Here is a 21,731-nt window from a genome sequence, read left to right on the forward strand (position 1 = left end):
CTCTCTCTGTAGCTCGGTCTTTTTATTTGTCCATGTGGATGTGTTTCAGGCATTGTGTGGATTTTTCTGAGCGTGGATGTGAGTAGCTGTAAGGGAAAAAGGTGTTTCAACTCAACTCTGTGGACTTTTTTTCTTTTCCTCCTCAAAATGTCAGAGTCTCTCTCCTATGCTTTCTGTCTCTCTAAGCATGATGGATTTCCTCAATTCCACTCGTTTTAAGTCAGAATCTCTCCTCTGCTAAAAAAACCCAGAGCCCTAATCCCAAACAGTGCAGCGTGTCACTGGGAAAAAGAGAGTTGAGGAGACGGGAAGCTTTTTGAAAAAACCTCGGACGAATGACTGATGCTTTTGAAAACGACCGAGTGTTTCCCAAAAGAAGATGCAATCTCTGGACTTAACTTGACACAAAGGCCCAGGGCTTTTTGAATAGATCATTATAACAAGAAGCTCCTCTCTTGACTTCATAATGAGGCTTTTCGGGAAGCAGCTCTTTAGCTGCAGACCGAGGGGTGGAGACGGGGCGAGGATCGAAGCCAGTTTCCCAGAGGTTTACTGACTCCTGACTTCAAAGGCCAAAACAGTCGCACTGTCACTGCCGAGAGAGGAGCCAAATCCTGAGGGATCAGGAGTGTGTGTTTGCCTGTGTGCATTTGCAGTAGTGGAGAATTACACCTCGAGACTGTTGATGTGAAAGGGCTACTTAAGGAAAGATGGCAAGTATGCAGTTGAATCAGTGTGACTATGGCTTGTTGCTCGTTGCTTGCTGGGAATTTAAATTGCAGAGATGTTCAGGCATCAATACTGATTACGTGATAGCAGTTTCATCTGTCGCAAACAGGCGCTAATTGGTCGGCTAGAGGAAGAAAATGCAACTTGATGCGATAAAAAGGGGCTGAAAGCATTCTAATGCAGTTTGATTGACAGTGTTATATCACTGTATTTATTCAGCTCACTCATTTAACACTCGACTGTGAAGTTGGTGGCTCTTTTCAAGCATTCATATGTGATACACGCTCAACTTACCCAGCATAGTTTGCATACTCTATGCAGCCAGTGCTGCCTGTTGCGTCCATGAACCTGTGTGGGCAGTTTGCGTGGGAGTTACAGTTCCTCTCTCGCACCAAAACCGAGCAAGTGTCGGTGACCGAACGCCGTCTTACAGTACAGTGCATCCTGCGGGCGGGTTTGCATACGTGCGTGTAACGGCAAACAGATGTGAGAGACGGAAGACCTGGCAGTGTACCGACAGGATGACTGTGTGTCTGCCTCGTCTGCCAGGAGCTCAGTAACGCTGACTGGAAAATTTGGAATCATGGCGCTCACTGCCTGCTCATGTTATGTGGAAACACACACACACACACCCGCATTTACATTAGGTATTTACTGGCAGCTAATGGTAAGACGCAACCCACCCACATGCCTACTTGACATACAGCATTAACTGCCTTCTCAACTTTTATGGGTATATACGCACACACACACACACACACACGCTCGCATAAAGTGCTGAGATATGAGCCAATGACACATCCCAGCAGTATACGACATGCCGTCATACCGAACGCATGAGGGATTCAAGGCAGACGAGGACTCGACTTGGATTTTGTTGGAGAGCTGCAGTGTTACGTCTCAGAGTGTGTGTGCTTGTGTGTGTGTGCGTGTGTGTGTGTGTGTTGCACCACTCCAGATAAGGCAGCTTTAGTGCTGTTGGCCTGCCTCTGACCCACCTTACATAGCTCCATACTGCAGAGAATCTCATTCTTCATATCGACTCACAATAGTGATGATGATATCCAGTCAGTGCTGTCTTTGCAGGTTTGTACTGCAGTTCTTCTTCAGCTCATAGGTCACATAGTGTTGAGAGTAGAACTACCAATCATTTTAAAGGAATTTAGCAACAGGAACTGATTGATTAGATATATATGTTGTGACATGAAACTACATATTACTTAGAATTTAAGTCTATAATAGTTATGATATAGCTGAAATCTGAAAAAATAATGGAATACATTGATGGAGTTTCTCAAATACAATATTTGTGACAATAATCTAAGCTCAATGGTCCACTTTCTAGCTTTTGGAGCTGTTTGGAGTCTTCATTCAGCAACTGGGTTGTACAATGACACCTGAGCAAGCTCCATTTGGTGAATAAAGGTCTTGAAATGCGATTTAAATGATCCGAGAGCTCGCTAGAACTTCTAATCTTAGATTATTCTGTTATTTAAAGGTCAAAAATGAACTTCCATGCTCAAATGCAAGTTTTCTTGGCTCCCTCTGGCTCCCCGTCAAATTCTGAATTCAACTGAAAGTTCTTTTTCTCTCTGTCAGAGCTCTGCATGGCAGGGGGCTGCCTCCTACAGTATATTACCAAGTTACCACAGCCCTGTTATCACAAGTACAACACTTATGTCCTCTGAGCAGGGCTTGCTTGATGTATTTCTTCAGACTTGAAACCATAAGTCTGGAGCTCAGTTTTGTTCCCATGGTTGCATTGTGTCAGCAGTTTATGGTCTCACTTTAAAGGCTCTATACTATCTATTAAACATGCTGTATATAAATAACATGACCTTCTGAGCTTTGGTTTCGTGACTTCACATGGTCCATTACTGATGATCCTGTAATAGTCCGAGAACTGACATCACTGTTGGCCAGTTAGGATTAGTGTGCGTGACTTGCCAGGCTATCGGTCAGTGTGTTAGTATGATAAAAAGTGACAGTAGTCAGTGTGATGGTCCAGGCTTGTAGCCAGTTATACCCATACTAACAGCACCACGTTCCCACTCCGCCTTTGAACTGCTGCTATGCTGTTATAATGAGGGAATGTTCTTTTCTAAGCCTAACCCAGGGGAGGTTGTTTGTGTGTGTGTGTGTGTGTGTGTGTGTCTTTGTAGCAATGGTGAGTCATATGTGCTGCGGCCATTGTCTTTGTACTCTTGACATGCTGGCCTGTAACCAGAGGCCTTGCTGCGTTCCTCCAGGTGACGGAAACAAACCCGGAGAAAGTGTGTGTGTCTGTGAGCGTGCATGTGTGTGTGAATATACGCTGCCCGAGGGTAGATACTTTCCTTATACATGTAGTCTCACATGAGATCACGGTTTTCGTTCCACTTTGCAAGATTTGGCCGACAACGCTGGGCGGCCTGTCAAGAATCTCGGCGTGTGTATTTGTGCAAACGTGTGTGTCTATGTGTGTGTGATGACAGCAGAGACAGGTAGCCCCCCCCCTTCAGCTCTCAGTTAAGTCCTAGTTTGACATTATTGGAGTCTAATAAGCCATACGCGAGTCAGCTCATGTAGTAAATCTTTGCCATTGTGCTTCCATATTACAAACAGATGTGCACACACACACTCACACACTCACACACACACTGTAGACACACGTAAATACAGCCCGCAGCTATATTTGGAAGCCAGAAAAAACAGACTCTCTCCCTCAATCTCTCCGTCCTTTCTTATGTTTGCTTTGAATCTCTGTTGAGGACAAACCCAGTTTTCTAACCTGGTTGAACAAACAAGCTCTTTTCATTGTGTCGTATTATATTATGCTCATTCTTTTTTTTTTCATCCAGCCACCATCATCGTTTTACTTGTGTTTTGTTCTGCGTGCCAATGTCCTTTTGTTCACACTGTCTTTACTTTTGCTTCCCTTCTCCGTCTTTTATTTCAACTGTCAACTGCGTCTTGATTTTAACCAGAGTTCCCCAACCTTTTTTGTTGAGGATGAAGAAGCAAAAAAATTATTTGTTTTTGTTTCTTTATTTCTTCCTTGTACTCACCTGGCTTGGGTTTCACAAGCTATTCTGAAATAGAGTCCCCCCTAAGTACTCTGCAGGATAGTTTCTAACAAGTGGTGTACTAAATCTGGTTGCTCCATTCAAACCTAAAAAATGTCTTAATAAATTAAAAACATCTAATCAAAAAAATTATTGCCAAGATCCAATTGTAGCTCCATCCAATCAACAGAATCGACAGTGTAAACAGGAAGTCACTGTAGCCCAGCTTCAGTATTAGGGAGGCAAACACTACATTAAACTTAACTGCCAATGTTTTGTTTTTACTTTATATTATTAAGATCTGTATGAGCACACTTGAAGAAGTATGTGTGTCAGAGTTGTATTAATGCCGTTGGAAATATCTGATCATGTTGACCTAACCAAACCTAATCAATGCTACGTCATTTAGCCTAACGTTATCAGCACAATGTCCCAAAATTCATCATTAATCATTAATTAATAGCATTTTATCAAGTATCAGTCAGATGTGTCAACAATATTAGCAAGCTAAAGTTGGTCGGCTCAGTTAGTTAGCTAGCTATGTAACAGTTAGAGCTACCTGTCATTTGCTAACTGTAAATATTTAGTAAAAAATAATGTCTATATTAGAATTAGTTTGTGTGGAACGATGGGTTTAAGTGCATCGATAAACAGATGACCACTTTAGTTTAAACTCGGCTAAGTTTGAACTGGTGCGACCAGCTTCTGGCCAGATGTTTTACGCTGACTCAGGTCAAATTTGAGATTAACCCAGTTGAAGCACAGATCTGAGATTTTGTCTACGTTGCTATTTATGTTTATTTTTCTTCACATTTGCACGGATCCATGTGGATCCATGCACCGTATGTAATATCCCAGACTTCCACTGCTGCGTGCTGTGCGAGAGGGCTGCTTCTCATTAGTAAAGTCTAGACCTAAACCCTGGGCTTATAGCGGCAGAGCCACAGCCACATGCTCAGCTAAAACCCACATCCCAGGCCTGCACTTGGCATACACTGAGGGTTTATGGGTGAGGGAATGAAAAAAGCCCTGCTGGTGCGCGATGATGTCTCAAACAGATTAAATGAAATGTCAAGGAAAGCACCAGGAAAACATGAGTACACAAAGGAGGAGAGAAACTGTCTGTATTTATCTTTCAGGCTCCTGATGGGGGTTTAGATTCACAGAGTGGATAAAACTAAATAGATGCTGATTAAGAGATGAAAGATGGAAGAAGAGGCGGTGGAGGGATTTCTCGGGAAGAAGACAATAGAAGAAATTCTGAGTGGATGTAGTAGGCAGGTGTTGGGAGGTAAAAGCAAGGTATTAGAGGGACAGTTTTGGGGGTGATGGACCAGAAGGTGTTAACGTGACCCCGTCTCTGTGGATCAGGTTGTGTGTGACGCACTCAGAGACAGCGAGACTCACAAACATATGCACACGTTCGTACCCTGAGATGAAAAGGCAGCCGGACATTTGACCGTGAGCAGCGACGGGGGTCACAAACACAACTCCAAGAATAGACTCTAAACACTAGGGAAAAAAATAACCCAGTAACAGAGGATGTGACATGTGTGTGAGGGAGTGAGAGAGGCAGATTCCTGTGAGTTTATAAGTGTGTTTGTGCCGTGTATTTGTTTGTAGGGTTAACTGAGCTTGTAAATGAGCAATCCAGTTACTTTTTCAAAGTCTCGCTTTCATCTCCTCGCTGTAATGAATCCCATAAGACGTTTAATATCAATTAAATAGTCATGTTGTGCCTTAACTGCTTGTTCCCACTAATTTTCCCTCAGTTGAGGTTGTGCACAGCCGCAAGTTTAAAAGATGGGAGGTAGGAGAGTTGAGGGAGAGGTGAGGGGAGTCCAGTTTTATAGTCTTGTTTGTATGACGGGTTGTAAATACCCCCCTAACAGGCTTAAAGTGGCAGCTGGTCCCACATACTATCATAGCTGGTGTGTTGTACTGTATAGTAAAAGCATTTTGAAACTAGACCAGAGGATTTTGGGGGCTCTTTGAGGAGGCCAGTCATTCTTCAAATTCAAAAATACACATGACATACGGTTTTCAGTAAAGACTTGAAACCCACAATGCCTCATGTGCGTTTTTATGAATAATATGTAAAGTACAACAAGAACCAGACACTGAGTCAGGGTCCTAGAGGTAGATGAAATCCACTAATAGTAGGATATGATTTAGATTACCAACATGCATCATGGAAACCCTGATTACAGGGTTGGACAGGCCCGGTGGTCAACAAAAATCAGCCGCATGAGGTGTTCAGAAATGGCTTTAACAGCCTTCTCAACATGCAAAGCGATGACGTTTTGATCTTCAACTACATGTACAGTATATGGAAGGTAAAAAATAGTGCAAATCAGAAAAAGAGGTTGCAGAGATGCTGTCAGTGCCACATTTTGGGGGAGGGGGGTGGTGAGAAGAAGTAAAGAAATTAATGAGCTTTTAGTTCTTTGCATTTTGTTTGATTACATTTAATTAACTGAATATTCATAATACTACTATTTCAATACATTTTCATGCTTTTTGAACACATAAGATACATTTGCCAATCATTTTGCAGCTAAGTCTCTTGCGGTGGGTGGGCTTGACTCGCCTTAATTAAGGACTCGACATGATTTACTTAACCTGTGACTTGACTTGCCCTCGAAAAAATGACTTGGACCAAAGGACTTGAGTCACACGTCTGATGTATAAATACACTGGTGTTGCACTGGGGAACAGTCTCCCATTAAATATGAAATTGAAATAAACAAGAGGGACCTTTAGAGGTCAGGTCAGAGCCATTTGGGGAATAAAGTGACATGTTAGTAATGAAATAGTAATCAAGCTGTAAACCATTTTTTGTATGAATTGTTGCTGTAGTCTTCAGATACTTTACATCTTGGGACCCTTTTGGAAGCAATTGATTCAGATTCAATGATGAAAATATGGATTAGTTGCAGTTAGGGCTGACCTGAATGCTTTACAGCTTCTACCTGTGGCAAGGAAATTGACGTATTATTGATCAGTATTAGTATTTTCTTTGTTTGAAGAGGAAACAGAAACAGGCTGTGTGGGGGGGGGAGGGGGCAGGAATGAGGTGGACAGTAGTTGATCTCTCCCCTGCTGTCATTGCCTCTCATTACACTCATAATTACAATAATAGCAAAGTATATAAGTAAGTAGTGACCGCTGGTTTGAGGAAAGTATGATTGCTTGCGTAACCACCCACAGTTGCAGCCCTAATTTGGGCGATGGCATTCACCTGCTCCGGCTGAACTCATGTGATTGGTCGAGATGCCGAGGCTGCAGAAGGGATGACGAACATGCGAGACCACAAAGTCCTGATTTAGATGTGGTTTTTGTGTGTGTGTGTGCGTATTTGTGTGCACGGCGGCGAGATAAGGCGGCGTGAGTCAGTGGCGGTTCGGAACACGATGACTCCACTTGCCTCCTCTGTGACGACGGGCTATGGCGACAGGGGTTTGCGGTTAGAAACCCTATTCTGCTCCTCATATGACCCTCTGACAGACAGGGACAGCAGTCAACTCACACATATACACACACTTAGACACACACACACACACACACACACACACAGCCCCTCAGACTAGTTAGTCTAGCTTCGGCTCTCCAGTCTAAACATGCTCTTATATGGATTTCTGTTAAAATCTGGACATCTCTACTCTTTCTTTCATTATAAACACACAGTGCTACTGCCTACATGTAACTGCCCGTTGAGGCCAAACACGTCTGAAAGACATCCAGAAGACGTTTTTTAGGGGAGTGAGAATAAATGTTTTTTATATGTCGTCCGGTGACACTGTATAAACTGAACGTCACCGATGAGACGTCCTTAAGATGTTAGTTTTGGACCTTCAACCTTCATTTCCAGGGATGCCAGAAGTGTTTAAAGTGTGAACTCAGGACAACTTTAAGACTTCTTGAAGAGAGTCAACACCATTTTATACCTTTTATAACATCTTATACCTATTATTTTAGTCCATCTTCATAAAAAAAATGAAGAAAAATAGGAAAAACACTTGTTCTCTTAGAAGGCTGTGGCAGATTGCAGCTTTGATTTGGGCCTCTGTTGCATCCGATTGCTTCAATAACTGAGAAAGCGATCGGATATCATGTAACGGAGCAACTGTCTGCTCGATCTCTTTCTCCTCTGCTCCTTTGACGCTCCCTCTCTTGTGTCTGACTCACCCTTGGTAGTCTCTGTGTGTGTGTGTGTCTGGGTGTGTTTGTGTACAAAAATTATGCTGTAATTTCACAATCTGTTGTGCCACACCTGCCCACTAGGCACACACATACATTTAGACTTAAATGGTGGCAGCAGTGATGCCACCCATGATCCTCTTCTAAGGTTACTGCTTACTACCTTGGTTGTAAGTGTTGTGTGAGTGTGTGAGTGAAACCCTGTATTGCAGTTTTTTGACTGGACGTTACTCTTTGACCGATGTCTGTTAGTGTAACGGCTCTGTGGTATCTGGGGAATGTCTGAGTCCATAACATTTTTTGGAACAAGCCATTCAGTTCTTACCAGAAGTGGGTCTGGAACTTGGTCTGGTTCTGGCTCCTTGTTGTCTAGTTTTGGTCTACTTCTTTTCCTTTTTGGGCTCAAAGTGTGCCTGAACACTCAACAGCTCATAGTTAATTGTGTTCACCCTTTTTTTACTGCTCTATCTGTGATATATCCTTACGAGATTACACTATAGGACCAAACGCAAGGATAAATATATGTGTATATATATATGAAACCATAATAATTAGTTAAGACTCCATAAAAGAGCTGCTGTACTGTAGAGGAATGTGTTTTTCTGCTGTTTATATATAATCTAAATGGGATTGACTTTCGTCATGAGAATATTGTTTATTGTGGGTAACGTAGGTTGCCAGGTTTTGATAAGAAAGAAGAATACATGAAATAAAAAACGACGATATCTCTGGTTTGGATGCATGAGTTTGATCTATGACGATGTGATAGGAGTGCAATGCTAAATTTATGGGATGCTCTTTTAAAGGAAGATGGAAATCGAGGCAAAAAACTGACTTAGAGTTCCTGATGTTATATTGAATATTAAAGTTTTATAGTCATACAAATCAAAATCAAGTGAAGCAGCCTAATAATAGTCCAGACACATTATTCAGCCAGAGCTGCTGACCATTTGGAAGAAATTGGTCAGCAGCCAATTAAAAAGTTAATCTGTATGTGATTATTTATTTTTATAAATCCTTAGACGAACAGCGTGTAAATATTTCTCTTTATTCATTGAATTGTACTCTGACGAACCAACTGATGCGTCACTGGTCTGTTAAAATAGACTCAATAGCAATGATGTTTACGGCTGAATCATTCTGTGGCTCATTAATTCTCCGCCACTCCAAACACAGAACCGTTCCCTCTCTGCTGTATTTCCTCATGTTCACGTATGATATTGGATGTGGTTGATGTAAGCTGGTCGCCTTCAGGTCTGGATTGTAGGTGGTAGCAGGAATAAACTGTTGACTGGCTGAATCCAGGTCAGCTGTCTTTGCGCATTACATTAGATTTATTTGTGTGTCCTTTGTCTTCTGTGCCAGCGTGCGCTCATGTGCGTGTGCGGGATGTCTGATCTGTGTGTCTCCATGTGCATGAGCACAACACGGCCAATAGCATGACATCATCCAAAATGTGCTTTTTAAATTAGCAGCAAATGTAGAGACCGGGTCATAGTGAGCTTCAGGCAAGGCAGCATGGACAGATGTGTGTGTGTGTGTGTGTGTGTGAGAGAGAGACTATGTTTGTTGTTTATGTGCAGATATGTGCTTATGTATCTTTGCATTCATGTGCATGTTTGTATCTGTATGAATGTGGTGCAGAGGTATATTTTACTGTGTACGCATCTGCAAATGAATACTGCAGGTTTGGATGTTTTGAAGTAGATACCAGCTTTCATCATCGTTGCCTCCTGTGGCCTGCAGTGTTGCGTATTTACAGCAGGTTTTTTTTCTCCCGCCCTTTGCAGTGGAACAGCAGGATCTGTGTTTGTCTCTGTGCGTTCGTGTATGTGTGTGTGTGTGTGTGTGTGTGTGTGTGTGTATGACCCACACTGTGTGCTAGCCTTATAAGGCCAACCAGGAAACATTTAAGGATAAGAAAAGATGTGAGTCACTGTTTTCCCTCATCTGCTCAGAAGCACAAAAACATCCTCTTCTCTGCCCTCGGTGACTCCCCTGAGGGGATATATATATATTGTGTGCGTGTGTGTCCTGTAGTCCTCTGGGTTACTGTCTTGTTCCTAATGAGGTGCCGAGCTATTCACACAGCCCGCTTTCCCAAGAGATGTGAAGAGCGCCGGGGGAACAGCTGGTACAGCACTGGAGGTGTAGAACTGTGGAGGAACGCCTGTGCTATCTCGGCCTGTAAAGTAGGAGCGTGCGGCCAGATAAAGAAGAGGAGGAATGAATTAATTAAAGGAGGGAGGGAGATAATGAGAAGAGGACGGAGTATGAGGAGAATAAGAAAAAGGAAGCAGCAGAAAGGCGAGAAGACTCTTCACCTCGTTCATTGTACATATTGGTGGCTATTAAGCTATTGTCATCCTCTAAAGCCCACTCTCATCTTCTGTACTAGCCAACAGAGACCACTGACTTTGCTGCCTGGTAGACAAAAGTAATAGAAAACAAATGAATCACCTTCTGTCATAACATTAAGATGAATTCCCACCATACAAATATAAATCAATACTCGCTTTGTCCTGTGTTTCCTGTCCCTGTTTACATTAAAATGCCTTCACAGTGATTGTCCCTATAGGCCCAGACCTGCCCGCACGCAGCTTAGTCCTGTTCAGCCCTGACTGCTGTTCTGACCTATAAAGACCAGTGTTTTTATTCTGGGGCGTGCTCTATCAAGCCTGCAGACGGGGTTTCATCATGAGCAGCTGTGTGTATGTGTGAGTGTGTGTGTGTCTCCGGAGTGCTGTGATTTGTGCTCTCAACGGCCTGGGTCTCATCCAGACAATAAGTTTGGCAGACATAACTAGAGAACCCCCGAGTCTCAGCGCCAGACACACACAAATGCACACACACACCTACAAACACACACACGCACACACGCGCACACATGTTAATTCATGTCCCTTTTGGTGACTTCACATAGACTTACATTTATTTCCTGGAGTCATACCCTAACCTTAACTACTACTTCCTGAACCTTAACCAATATTGCCTCAACCTAACCTCATTTTTTGTATCTCATCCTGTCCTTCATCTTTTTTTCCCTAACCCTTACCTTATTTAACCTATACGGAAGAGGATTTGGGTCACTGAAAATGAAAATTTGTTTGACTTTTTTCTCAGAATTCTGACTTTTTTCTCTTCTGTTGTTTAACCCTTTCCCTCAGCTTAACCTTTCAGTTCAATAATGTTTAAGTGTATCTTTACATCAATATTTTCCTTCCGTTTTTTTCTTCTTTTATTATGTTTTATTACTTATTTCTTCTCTTTTTGGGCCTGAGTATATCAGGGAGTTGTGCCAACTATAAGAAAGAACAAGCATTATGAGTGCCTGTGCAGATTCATCACTCCCTGAGTGTTGAGTGTTGGTGCAATACAAGAATTTTGGTTAAAAAACATTCAAGAATTCAGTAGATTAACAACAGAACAACAGTTCGATGTTATGATGTCTATGTATTGTGTTGCAATGTTTAGCATGTGTGAAAACAAAAGAAAATGAACTGTAGGAATGCACGTTTGTATGTGTGTGTGTGTGTGGGGGGGGGGGGGGGGTTTGTAAGCACACCTGCGTTGTTGTCATCCCTCATTTTAGTGATATTCCTCATCCATAGATGTAAGGAAATGGTTTTGCTTTCCACCGTTAGTGAAATCTAAACAAACCTTAACCTTCCCTTAATCCTTAATTGTGTCAGATATCCCCTCTGATCCTTCTCCAGCCTGTGTTTTGGCTGGTGTACAGACGTCTGGTTTGCATAGCAGCTCCCTGCTCATCTCTGTGTGGGACCTGGCAGGGCTTTTCTAGTTTTTTTTGTTTTTTTTTTTGTTTTTTTTTTGCAGTCCAGACCTCCAAAAACTCCAGCGGTCCTCCTCAAGAAAGACTGATAGCCTTGTGCATCTGGCATAGTCAACAGAAACCTCCTGCTGTGTTTTAAATGTCACATATTTAACTTGCTGAATTTTAGGGGATTTTTTGCCTTATCAGACAAAAGACTGGGATGAGGGAAATGATTTTGGTATTCAAGCCTAGAGGTTTTTAGTCTGTTGGGTCTGCAGAACTCTCTGTAAATAGTCTGATGCTGATTTAATATTTAAAGAGACAAAACAAACAGTAAATTCCCTGCTGGAGTTTGCTGTTGTTATCTTGTGCTGAGTTTTTTTGCCTGCACAAGTAGGACAATAGTTCTTCTTCTTCCCGATTTTAGACGATCTGATTGCAAGCCAGGCCGACTTTCTCCCTGTTTTTCTCAGTCTGACTTTCTCTGCAGCTGTAGCCGACGTAGAAAAGGATGATGATGATTGTGAGAGCGTGGCCTCGGTCTGACAAGGACAGAGCTGTCTGCCAGAATATCTTCTTATCTGTCTGCACCTCCGTCTCAAAATGACAGCCAGACAGTTGATTGATGCACGGCTGATGAACCACCACTGCTTCAGAATAAGTTTGACTCTTAATTTTCAAGAGAATATGACTGTGAGGTCTGTGTGTGATTGTGCCTGTGTGCGGAGGCAACAGGCACTTAAAATTCAGAGTAAATAATTCATGCGAGGATTACAGAAAGGAGCAAAGAAGTGGGTCAGAACTGCAGTTAGGTCTTTCGGACATTTGTAAAGATCAGAGTGTGGGAGAGGGGGAAAAGGATCGGTCGATGAAAGAAAGAAAATCGCATTTTTAAACAGCTGATCAATGCTTTTGTAGTTATTGAGCATGAAAACTGCACACTCTTGCACAGTTTTTCGTGTTTGTGTGCTTTTGCTTATGGTTATGCGTGTTTATGCTTCTCAGAGGAGAACAACATTATATAAAGCCCTCTTTAATCCCTCTTTTGTAGCCTCTGTTGTCCCCCATTGTAGGGCAGAAGTCACACACCACAGAGCCTCTAGTATCTCTCTCTCTTGGTTCTTCTGTTTAGTATGTGCATGGCGTAGCAGAGCTCTCTGCTTTTCTGTGTGATCTCAGTAGCAACACTGAAGTTGTGCATCAAACTGTGTGTGTGTGTGTGTGTGTGTGTGTGTGTGTGTACAGTGAAAGGGCTAGTATAGACCTGTCCTCCTTCCCTGGGGGGATGTTTAGGGTTCCTATTTGGGCCTTGTTCTTCACAAAGACTCACTTCCCCTGGGAGGCCCCCTCCGGCCCCTTGCTTTATACGCATTAACACACACACGCGCTCAAACAAACACGCAGGCATTAACGAGTGCAAAGTACACAGCCTCCTTTCGTGCACGTTTGCTCTAACATACTTTTAGCGGCTGGTTTTAGAGGTTGTGACAGAAGCGGCCTCCGGTGATTAAGTGCTTCCTGGTGAAGGTCAGGTTGAAGGAAAGACTTTTTTAGTTGGAGGAGAGGTTGGGAAGGAGAGAGGAGGGTTGTTGCAAATAACCACAGGGAAACTAAAAGACCACAATCAACCAATCTACCTCCTCCTCTGCTCTCTTCTCGTTCTACTTTTGAATCCATTCACTCAGAAAGAGAGAGCAATAAATCCTGTGAAAAGAAATACAAAGTGGAAGAAGCAAAGGATAAAGGAGACTGCAAATTGCATTATGAGGTCCTTTTTTAAAGCATCAAGAGGAATCCTTCACAATCAATAGCATTTTTTAATCTAAAGAAAATTTGTCTCAATTGAGTTTTTTCTCATCTTAGCAAAGCGATAACACATTAATAGCTCATAAGAGCAAACAAGCAAACGATCATGTTTTGTTTATTTCCTTGCAAGATTTCTTAAAAATAAACCCACATTTTTCATCTCTAAAGACATTCCTGATTTCAGCTGTAAGCTTTGGCTTGTTGACGTTAAACTGAAAGCTGATACGTCCACACATTCTCAGCTAAGTCGCCCATAAAGTATTTCCAAAAAAAAAATCCCCCAACACTTTGCTGCCACTAAATCATCGCAAGGCTCGTGTGTGTGTGTGTTCGCTAGTGAATCATCTTTTTTCTCCAATGTGTGTCAGTGAGGCATGTGTAGGCATTCATGAGTGGGTGTATGCACGTGCATGTGTGTAGAGCTCAGTGTTATAAACACCAGTGGAGTTTGTTTACATGCTCAGTATCACTTTGGGAAGCTGTCCTTTAGCAAGATATACACACAGATACTAAGAGTGTGTGCAGCCAAAAGGAAGGGTATGTTTGTGTGCATGTGTGCGCGTGATCATTATCCTGTAATAGTCTATTTCTAACTGTATGTCCAGATTTCAAGTGCATCTTGCCAGGAAGTGTAATTTCCTGCTCGAGAGACTGATTCAGCAGCATCCAGCTGTTGTGTTTGTGTGGAGAGAAAGGGAGACAGTAAGATGAGGTGACCGTCTGTTTTTTCCATACAACTCCTTAATAGTTGTTTTTCCAGGTGCCACAACCCCTCCACCCCCCTCCAACCCCTCCTTGCCAGCCACTCTCCCCCACCCACAAGCCCACCAATCATTCCTCCCACTCTCCCCACAGTTAGGGTCTTTTTCGCACTTTTAAGCAGGGAACTCCGGCTCCATAATTCCCACGAGAACCCACTACAGATCATATATCCGTGCTCTCAGACTTAGTTGTAATCACCTTGAAATGTTGTTCTTTCTTCCTGTGGTTATTCTGAACATCCTGCATCCCACATGCATGAACTCATATAAACTCAGCTTTTTGGTCTGCGTTGGCAGGGTGTTAATGAATGCTTATAAAATCTGAAAAATTCTAAAAATCAATTATTTGAGTACACGACCTTGGCTTCGCCAAAATTTTCCTTTTCAGTTTTCTTTTTTAATCCTTTATAGATTCAAATTTGCACAGTCAAAAAGTCTTACATCAGATATCCTGACAGTTTCAGTGGATTTACAGTATGTTTGTATGGTTTGGATTCAGCTTGAGGTTAGATTGCATGTGTGTGGTTGTGGTTATAGTAATGCCGTCTCACCGCAGTACAGTTAATGTACAGTATGTATCTATAGACGGTACGAATGGGCATGCATGTGTACAAAGGGAACAGCTCTGAGGAATCCCTTGTCCTTGTAGAGGGGGAGGGAAAACTAAGGGAGAGACGGGAAAAAATGGTGCAAGACAAAAACTGAGGCAAGAAGGCATTTAAAAGTAATTGATTGAGGGGGAGAGAGATGTAGAGAATGTCAGAGAAATGTAAAAGGGAGGGCGAGAGTGAACTGGATCCTTACGGGTCGAATCTTTTCTCTCCTTTAGAAGGACTTTAAAGGTGACATATCACACATAAAAGTGAAATTTTAATGTTCATATTTTTATTTTGGGTCCCCTCCAGAATAGGTTAACATGCTTTAGTGCTTCTCTTACTGTGCAGTGCAGCAGCTCTGTATTCCCCCTCTGTCTGAAATGCTCTGTTTTAGCTCTTGTTTCTTTAACTAGCTGCAGTGTTTTCTGTGGGAGAGAGGAGCTTCTGTTGGTGCTGTCTTTGGCCTTTTTAACTTTCAAGATTTCACTTTCCAAATTCTTGAACATGTTTCACTGTTAGCTTTCAGTTGTAAAAAAAAAACTACTTTTAGAGCACCTGTAGGTCTAAAAGTCAGACTTTATAGCCCTGTGAGGAGTAACTGATTTATAAAGGCTTATAATAAAGGGAGCACTGATTGTTGTATGTAATTCAGGTCACACTGTAACCTAATTTCACAACTTTTGTTGTTGTGTTTCTGTCTGTGCGTTTATGCACGTCTGCTCAATCTTTTTGTTTCTTCTGAAGCACTAGAAGTTGAATAAAATGAAATAGAATAGAATAAAAAAAAGTAGAACAGAAAAGTACCTTTCAAACACACAAACATAGGCTCCGCACTAGAGCACAATGAATGTGAAAGCGACAGGTGTTTTCTCCTTCCAACACACCCGCCTCTCTACTACTGAGTCATGATTCCTCAGCGGGGTTAAAGAAAACTCTTTGTAGCCGTGCTGTGAGTAGAGAGGGAGTCACATCTTTTTTCTCTCCCCTGCCTGTTTAACCTTCCATGCTTCAGTCTACCCTGCTCCCCTCCTTTTGATCTGTGTGTGTATTGAGGTTAATGTGATAGGAAGTTATGTGCGGTTTTGCAGGTTTTTTGATGATAACAAAGCTAAACCCTCATATCAGCTGTCATCTGGATGATAGATGGAAGGAAAGTGTCTTACTCATAAACAACTGCATATGTGTGCACTCTCATGCACTCAGATTCACAAGAACCCACTTCTTGATAACTGTCTTAATGATTTACTTTCTCCTCCTCTGTTTTCCCCTTCCCTCCTTCTCACCCTCTCTCCTCCCTCCCCCTCTCCCTCCCCTCCCTCTATGCTGACTTGCAGGTGGTGTCCTCCTGTCAGAAACACACACTTCCTCTGACACATGGCTGACAGCAGGAGACGGAAGGGGTGAGAGAGAGTACGGGATTGACACACACGCACCGAAAGAAGGAGGCAGTCGGCCATCTGCGGTCGGTCCCCTGCTATTCTGCAGCTGTGTTGGAGTCGGTGAACAGTTCTCAGCTCCGTAAGGACTTCAGAAACAACAGAGTGAGTTAAGGGGGTTCTTCCAACATCTCTTTGCCCAGGGGATGAGCTGAGGTTGGGCCAATGTTGAGGCCTCACTGGCCTTGGATTAGGCCCCTGGGGCTGCTTCTTTGGAGGGACGGGTGATATCCCAGCTGGGTCTTCTGCTGTCGCCATCCTCCACGGCTGTCATTAGTGGCTAATGAGCTGCTGCTAGAGAGGAAACGGAGAAGGTGCCTGTGGAGAGAGGAGGAACCGTACAGCTGTTATTAAGAGGCCCAGAGATCTCAGACAAGGAATTTTTCTGCCTCTGCAAGAGAGTGGAACCCTTAAAAGCTCTTTCGGATGCAAGCATGAAAGGATATTGACTTTGGAAGTTGTTGTTGTAGACATTTACTTACGGGTATTTGCTACAGCATTGTGTCTTTGAAAATTGGCACCATGGATTTAAAAGTGGGATGATTCAGTATTTAGATTGTTTTTGTCCCTAAACTGAAGGATTTTCAGCAAAACATTATCAGCCAGAAGGATTTTTTAAAAGATATTTTGTTTTTCATTTACACTTTCAATATTTTTTGACCTTCCTATGCCCTGAAGGAATTGGTCACCATGGCAGCAGCCTATCGTGTAGTGGTGAGCAGTGTGAGCTGCTACAACAGTGTGGTAGTGGACCGGCGCACTCACTCTCATGCTGTGCACTACTGCTCAGGGCCATGTGGGGCGCTGTCCCAAGGACTGGACTGTACTGTTGCACACCGCGGCACATGCTCCGAGCTGCTTATTGCACCTGACCCCACATACCCTGACCCAAACAGCTCACTCATACACTCCCACAACATTATCACTCAGCAACTTCCTAACCATGGTAAAATAAGTGTCACCATGGATACTAGTTATAACGGTGGTCTAGAGAGGGCAGGCAGCAGTGGCAATTTGTCTTTGGGGGAGGACAGCCCTACGTGGCGTGGTAAAAAGACTCCCAGTGTTGTAGGATCGACTGGGAACTTGATTTCCTCTGGCAGTTTGAAGGACATTACTGAAGAAGCCATCAACCTGGCCAGTGGTAAGCTCAAAGAGTTCTCTTTTGACAAGCTCCGCCTCTCCTCCTCCAGCCACGTCACTTTCAGGAAAGGTCGTAAGGTCCGTCCTGACTCTTTCAGCCGTCGCTCGACCGACCTTGAGATTATCTATGGCCAATTCAGCTCCCAGATCACCACAAACGGAACTACTAATGGCATTACAAATGGCATGGCTACTTCCAATGACGAGAACCTGCCACCATTTGTGCCAGGGAAAGGAGCAGGCCTGGAAGAGACAAAGCTAAAGGGAAGCACAAGCACCTTGTCAGCCATCACCAAAATAGGTGGTGGATCAACAAGCAGCCTATCGAGTATTGGGTCTTTGGACCAAAGTCTGAACACAGTGGCCTCCCTGTACCTCAACACCCTGGGAGAGGAGAACCTGATTGCCCGTTTGCTGGAGAAGACACGAGCAGAGGCGGTCGCTGGGGGAGCAGGCGGGGAGGACATTCGTGCCTGCCTTGACATCCTGCTTAAATGTTCTGAAGACCTAAAGAAATGCACTGACATCATCAAGCAGTGTATCAGACGCAAAGCTGGTGGAGGGCCAGAGGATGGAGGAGCCAGTCCTGACAGTGTGTATCGGGCCATGATGACCCGACTCAGCTCCTATTTGAAGAGACTACCTCTGGAGCTGGAGGGAATTGGAAGTTTGGGAGGCAGTGTGCAGGGTGGTCAGGGTGGGCCTGGAAGCGGGCACAGCGATCTGGCTGAGCTTGTCAACACTCTTCACTCCATCCAACAGGGGCCATTCTCTCCAATATTTGGCAATGAGCAACCTCCTCGCTATGAGGATGTGGTGCAGTCACCGCCTATCCCGAAGACTGTTCCTCATTCTGCATCTTCTACTCCCTCTTCTGTTTTATCCTCCTCAGACTCTATCAATACCAAACCAGTCCAAAGCTCCCCATCCAGAGCCACGCCACTTACCAATGGACTACAACATCTGCATCCTTCTTCTATTACACAAAACACACTCTCTCCCCCATCTGTCACTCTCTCTCCATCCAGAACCTCTCCAACACACTCCCCTTCACCTCTTCGTACCTCCCCAACACCACCATACACACAAACTCCTCCAGCATCCCCCATGGAGGCTCTTTATATTGAGGAGGAGGAAGCAGATGTGGACACCACACCAGAACAAATCTCACAACAGACACACACTCCGACCAGAGGGGTGAATACTACCCAGAACATAAACGGGATAACATTGGGTCAACACATACACCTTTCCCATCCACATACACGCCATAACTCTTCAAATACTTTGTCGACCAGCTCTGGCTACAGCCCCTCTTGGCCTTCCTCTGCCTCCCAAACAGTCCCAGCACCCAAAGCTGTCTCGCACAGGAATGATGATATTGACAAGCTGCTGATGGACTTAGAGAATCTGTCTCAGAGTATGAGCCACCCCAGAAGCACTGAGCCTCCACTTCCAGCCAAAACCAGGAAGAGAGAAGGAGGCAAAGGAATCACTTCTAGTGAAGCCCTCACTCAGTCCAAAATGGCCCAATTCCAAGTCCAGAAGCCAGACAACCACCTAACCATGAATGGCCCTACTTCCAGGGCTCCCAAGAGTCTCACTCCTCCCCAGATAGAGAACAATGAATCTGTGGTGGGAGAGGAGGAGGATGGGGCACTGCTGCTGAGAATCCTGGAGAGCATTGAGAGTTTTGCCCAGGAGCTGGTGGATTCTGGCGCAGGGAGCACAGGGAGTGCTGAGAGGAAGTGTGGGAAGGAGCGGGAGGTGATGAGGCTCCTACAGGATACACTGGCCACCACCGGCCGGGCTGACACCCCTCTGGAGAGCCCAAATCCTCCAGCTCCTCCCTCTATTCCATCCATGCACTCAAATGCAGTCCCAGCAATACCGCCAAAACAATCCCCGGCAAATATAACTACAGTTTTAGCTGCACCGGCATCTTTAACTGCAGTACCTGAAGTTGTGGTGTGCGAACCAGCACCTAAACCTACACCTGATACTGCCCCCAAGCCTCTGCCTATACCTATACCTATACCTATACCTATACCTGAACCTATAACTGAGGATACAAATATAGTTTCAGAAGCCTCTGCAGGTGAGACTGATCCAAAATCCATCCCTGCCCCTGGAATACCTGCACCTGCAAGCTTGCATCCCTCCACGCAATCACCTGAACCTACACCTGTGGTTGCCCCTGAAGCTCCAGCACCTGTTGCCATCTCAGTTGTGGTAGCGACAAGAGATGATGCCATTGCCGTTGGTGACCCTGCTGCTGTGAGGGACACTGGTGCAACACTCCTCATCCAGCAGACTCCAGAAGTGATCAGAGTAAGTGAAAGACACACTTACACATGCACAAGCTAATGGACAGCCAGACATTCATTCATTACAATGTCACACTATTACAGCTGTATGATTACCCAAGTATCAACACATCATTTGAGATTTTATTGTGCACAGTCAGCTTTTAAATGTAAAGCTCGTCTGGGAAATAGAGGAATAGGAATTTCAAGAATTTTAATTATGTTATAAATTGCACATCTCAGAGCTGAATTATTATTCCTTTTGACTGGTTATAAAAAAGTCATTATTGAGTCCAACTTTCTCTGGATGAAACACCAGCTCACTGCTTTGAAGAAGACAATGTCTGGTATTTGGAGTACGGTACTGCACAAATCTGTAGCAAAATCAGCGTCTCATTCAAGGCGGATATCAGCAGAGGACAATTTTCATTTTGTGATTTTGGAGGATATTTGCATGCTTTGATTTAACTCACTGTGGTTGCACATGATCAATACAGCAGCATCGTTTTAGTATGTATTTTGATTGGTAGTCTTGCAATGTATTAAGAAGCAAATAGAACCAAGAAACAGAGTGATTGACAGCATTAAACTGGGAACATACAATCTGAAAGAAAGCCTTGCTTTCAATACATGTCACATAAACACCCCGGGCGAGAACATTATTGCTGTGACACAACGGGGTTGATGCCATTGTAATTGATGGTCCGTGATGAATAGTACTCATTAACTGCGATGAACACGCTGATACAGTTTCCCCATCTGGGCTTGAATAAAAAGGCTGGCGCTCTGAATCGTGGAAAAGAACAGCTCATTGTGTTAGGAGTGGCCCTTTGTTGACTTTTCCCTGGCTTCTAACCTGTGTTTTGAACCGTCAGTGTGTATATGTGAGTTTGTGTGTGCAGATGTGTGTGTGTGTGTTGGCTCTCCTTTCCACCCCGGGGAATATTTAAAGGTAATTTAGGGTTGTGCTACAGAGGGAGAGAGATGCAATTGGAGCTTGTGTTTCTGTGTGTGTGTGTGTGTGTGTGTGTGAATTGGTGTGCATAAGGCAATGGCACTGCAGTAAATAAACTTAGAAAGGGGGAGTTACCTCAGCTTGTATCTGTTGTGGGTGTTCAACATCACATTGTAGATTTAGGTAATTACATTTGACAGACAAACACACATTAACGCCTACACGGAGTATCAAGTCATTACTGTTGTCAGTATTTCCTGTCTCTCTCCCTCACTCACTTTGATTTTTTGCTCTCTTAGTAATTTGCTTATTTTACTCAGCTCTCCCATCATCCCTCCTTCTCCTCACCAGCCTCCCGCTGCTGTTTGTGTGTGTGTGTGTGTGTGTGTGTGTGTGTGTGTGTTTATTTACTGAGCTGTGTAACCTTATGCCCTAAAGATATGTAGGGCACCTATTTATGAGGTTACCATGGTAGCTGCCACAGTCGGAACAGAACAGCCAGCACCCGAACACATCATTACGCGTTCTCATTCCTCCTCCGTCCTCTGTCTGCCTAGCCATCCCTCCCTTCTCTCTGTTTTTGTTTTTTTTTTCTGCTCCTCTGCCTCCACATTTCTTGTTATCTCCTGACATTCTTTCTCTCTACTTTTCCCTTTCTTTCCTGCCTCCGTGTCCCTTTTGTTTTTCTTCTTAGTGTCCTTCTTTCACCTGCAGTCAAAGAGTCGGTCCACGTTGACCGCCGCTTCTTTTCCCTGCCCTGTGATTGGCCGCTGTGTTATTTTGGGAGCGGTGAATAACAGTTGTTGCTGTGTGGAGGGCAGAGCAGCCCAATGAGAGGTGCTGATTGGAGCACAGCAGGAGTGGGGGTGAGGGCGCGGTGAGGTGAGGTGGGGCAGGGTGTGGGGGGCATCTGTTGGCACACTGAGTGTTAACGGTATCGTTACCCTCCAACCCTCTCTACCCCTGGCAGAGCTAGGTGT

At 44.0% G+C, this 21,731-nt stretch overlaps 1 protein-coding gene across 2 annotated transcripts in view; it reads left to right on the plus strand.

Annotated features, from left to right (window-relative positions):
• ppp2r3a (protein phosphatase 2, regulatory subunit B'', alpha) overlaps window positions 1-21,731 on the plus strand; it is a 60,263-nt gene that overhangs the window by 16,617 nt on the left and 21,915 nt on the right. For both annotated transcript variants that reach the window (XM_073484406.1, XM_073484407.1), the window contains exon 2: window positions 16,246-19,821. In XM_073484406.1, the coding sequence (XP_073340507.1) occupies window positions 17,038-19,821 (2,784 nt within the window). In that variant the 5' untranslated portion in view covers window positions 16,246-17,037. The remainder of the gene's footprint in view (window positions 1-16,245; window positions 19,822-21,731) is intronic.

This window comes from Pagrus major, chromosome 16 (assembly GCF_040436345.1).
Source record: "Pagrus major chromosome 16, Pma_NU_1.0".
Taxonomy (NCBI): domain Eukaryota; kingdom Metazoa; phylum Chordata; class Actinopteri; order Spariformes; family Sparidae; genus Pagrus; species Pagrus major.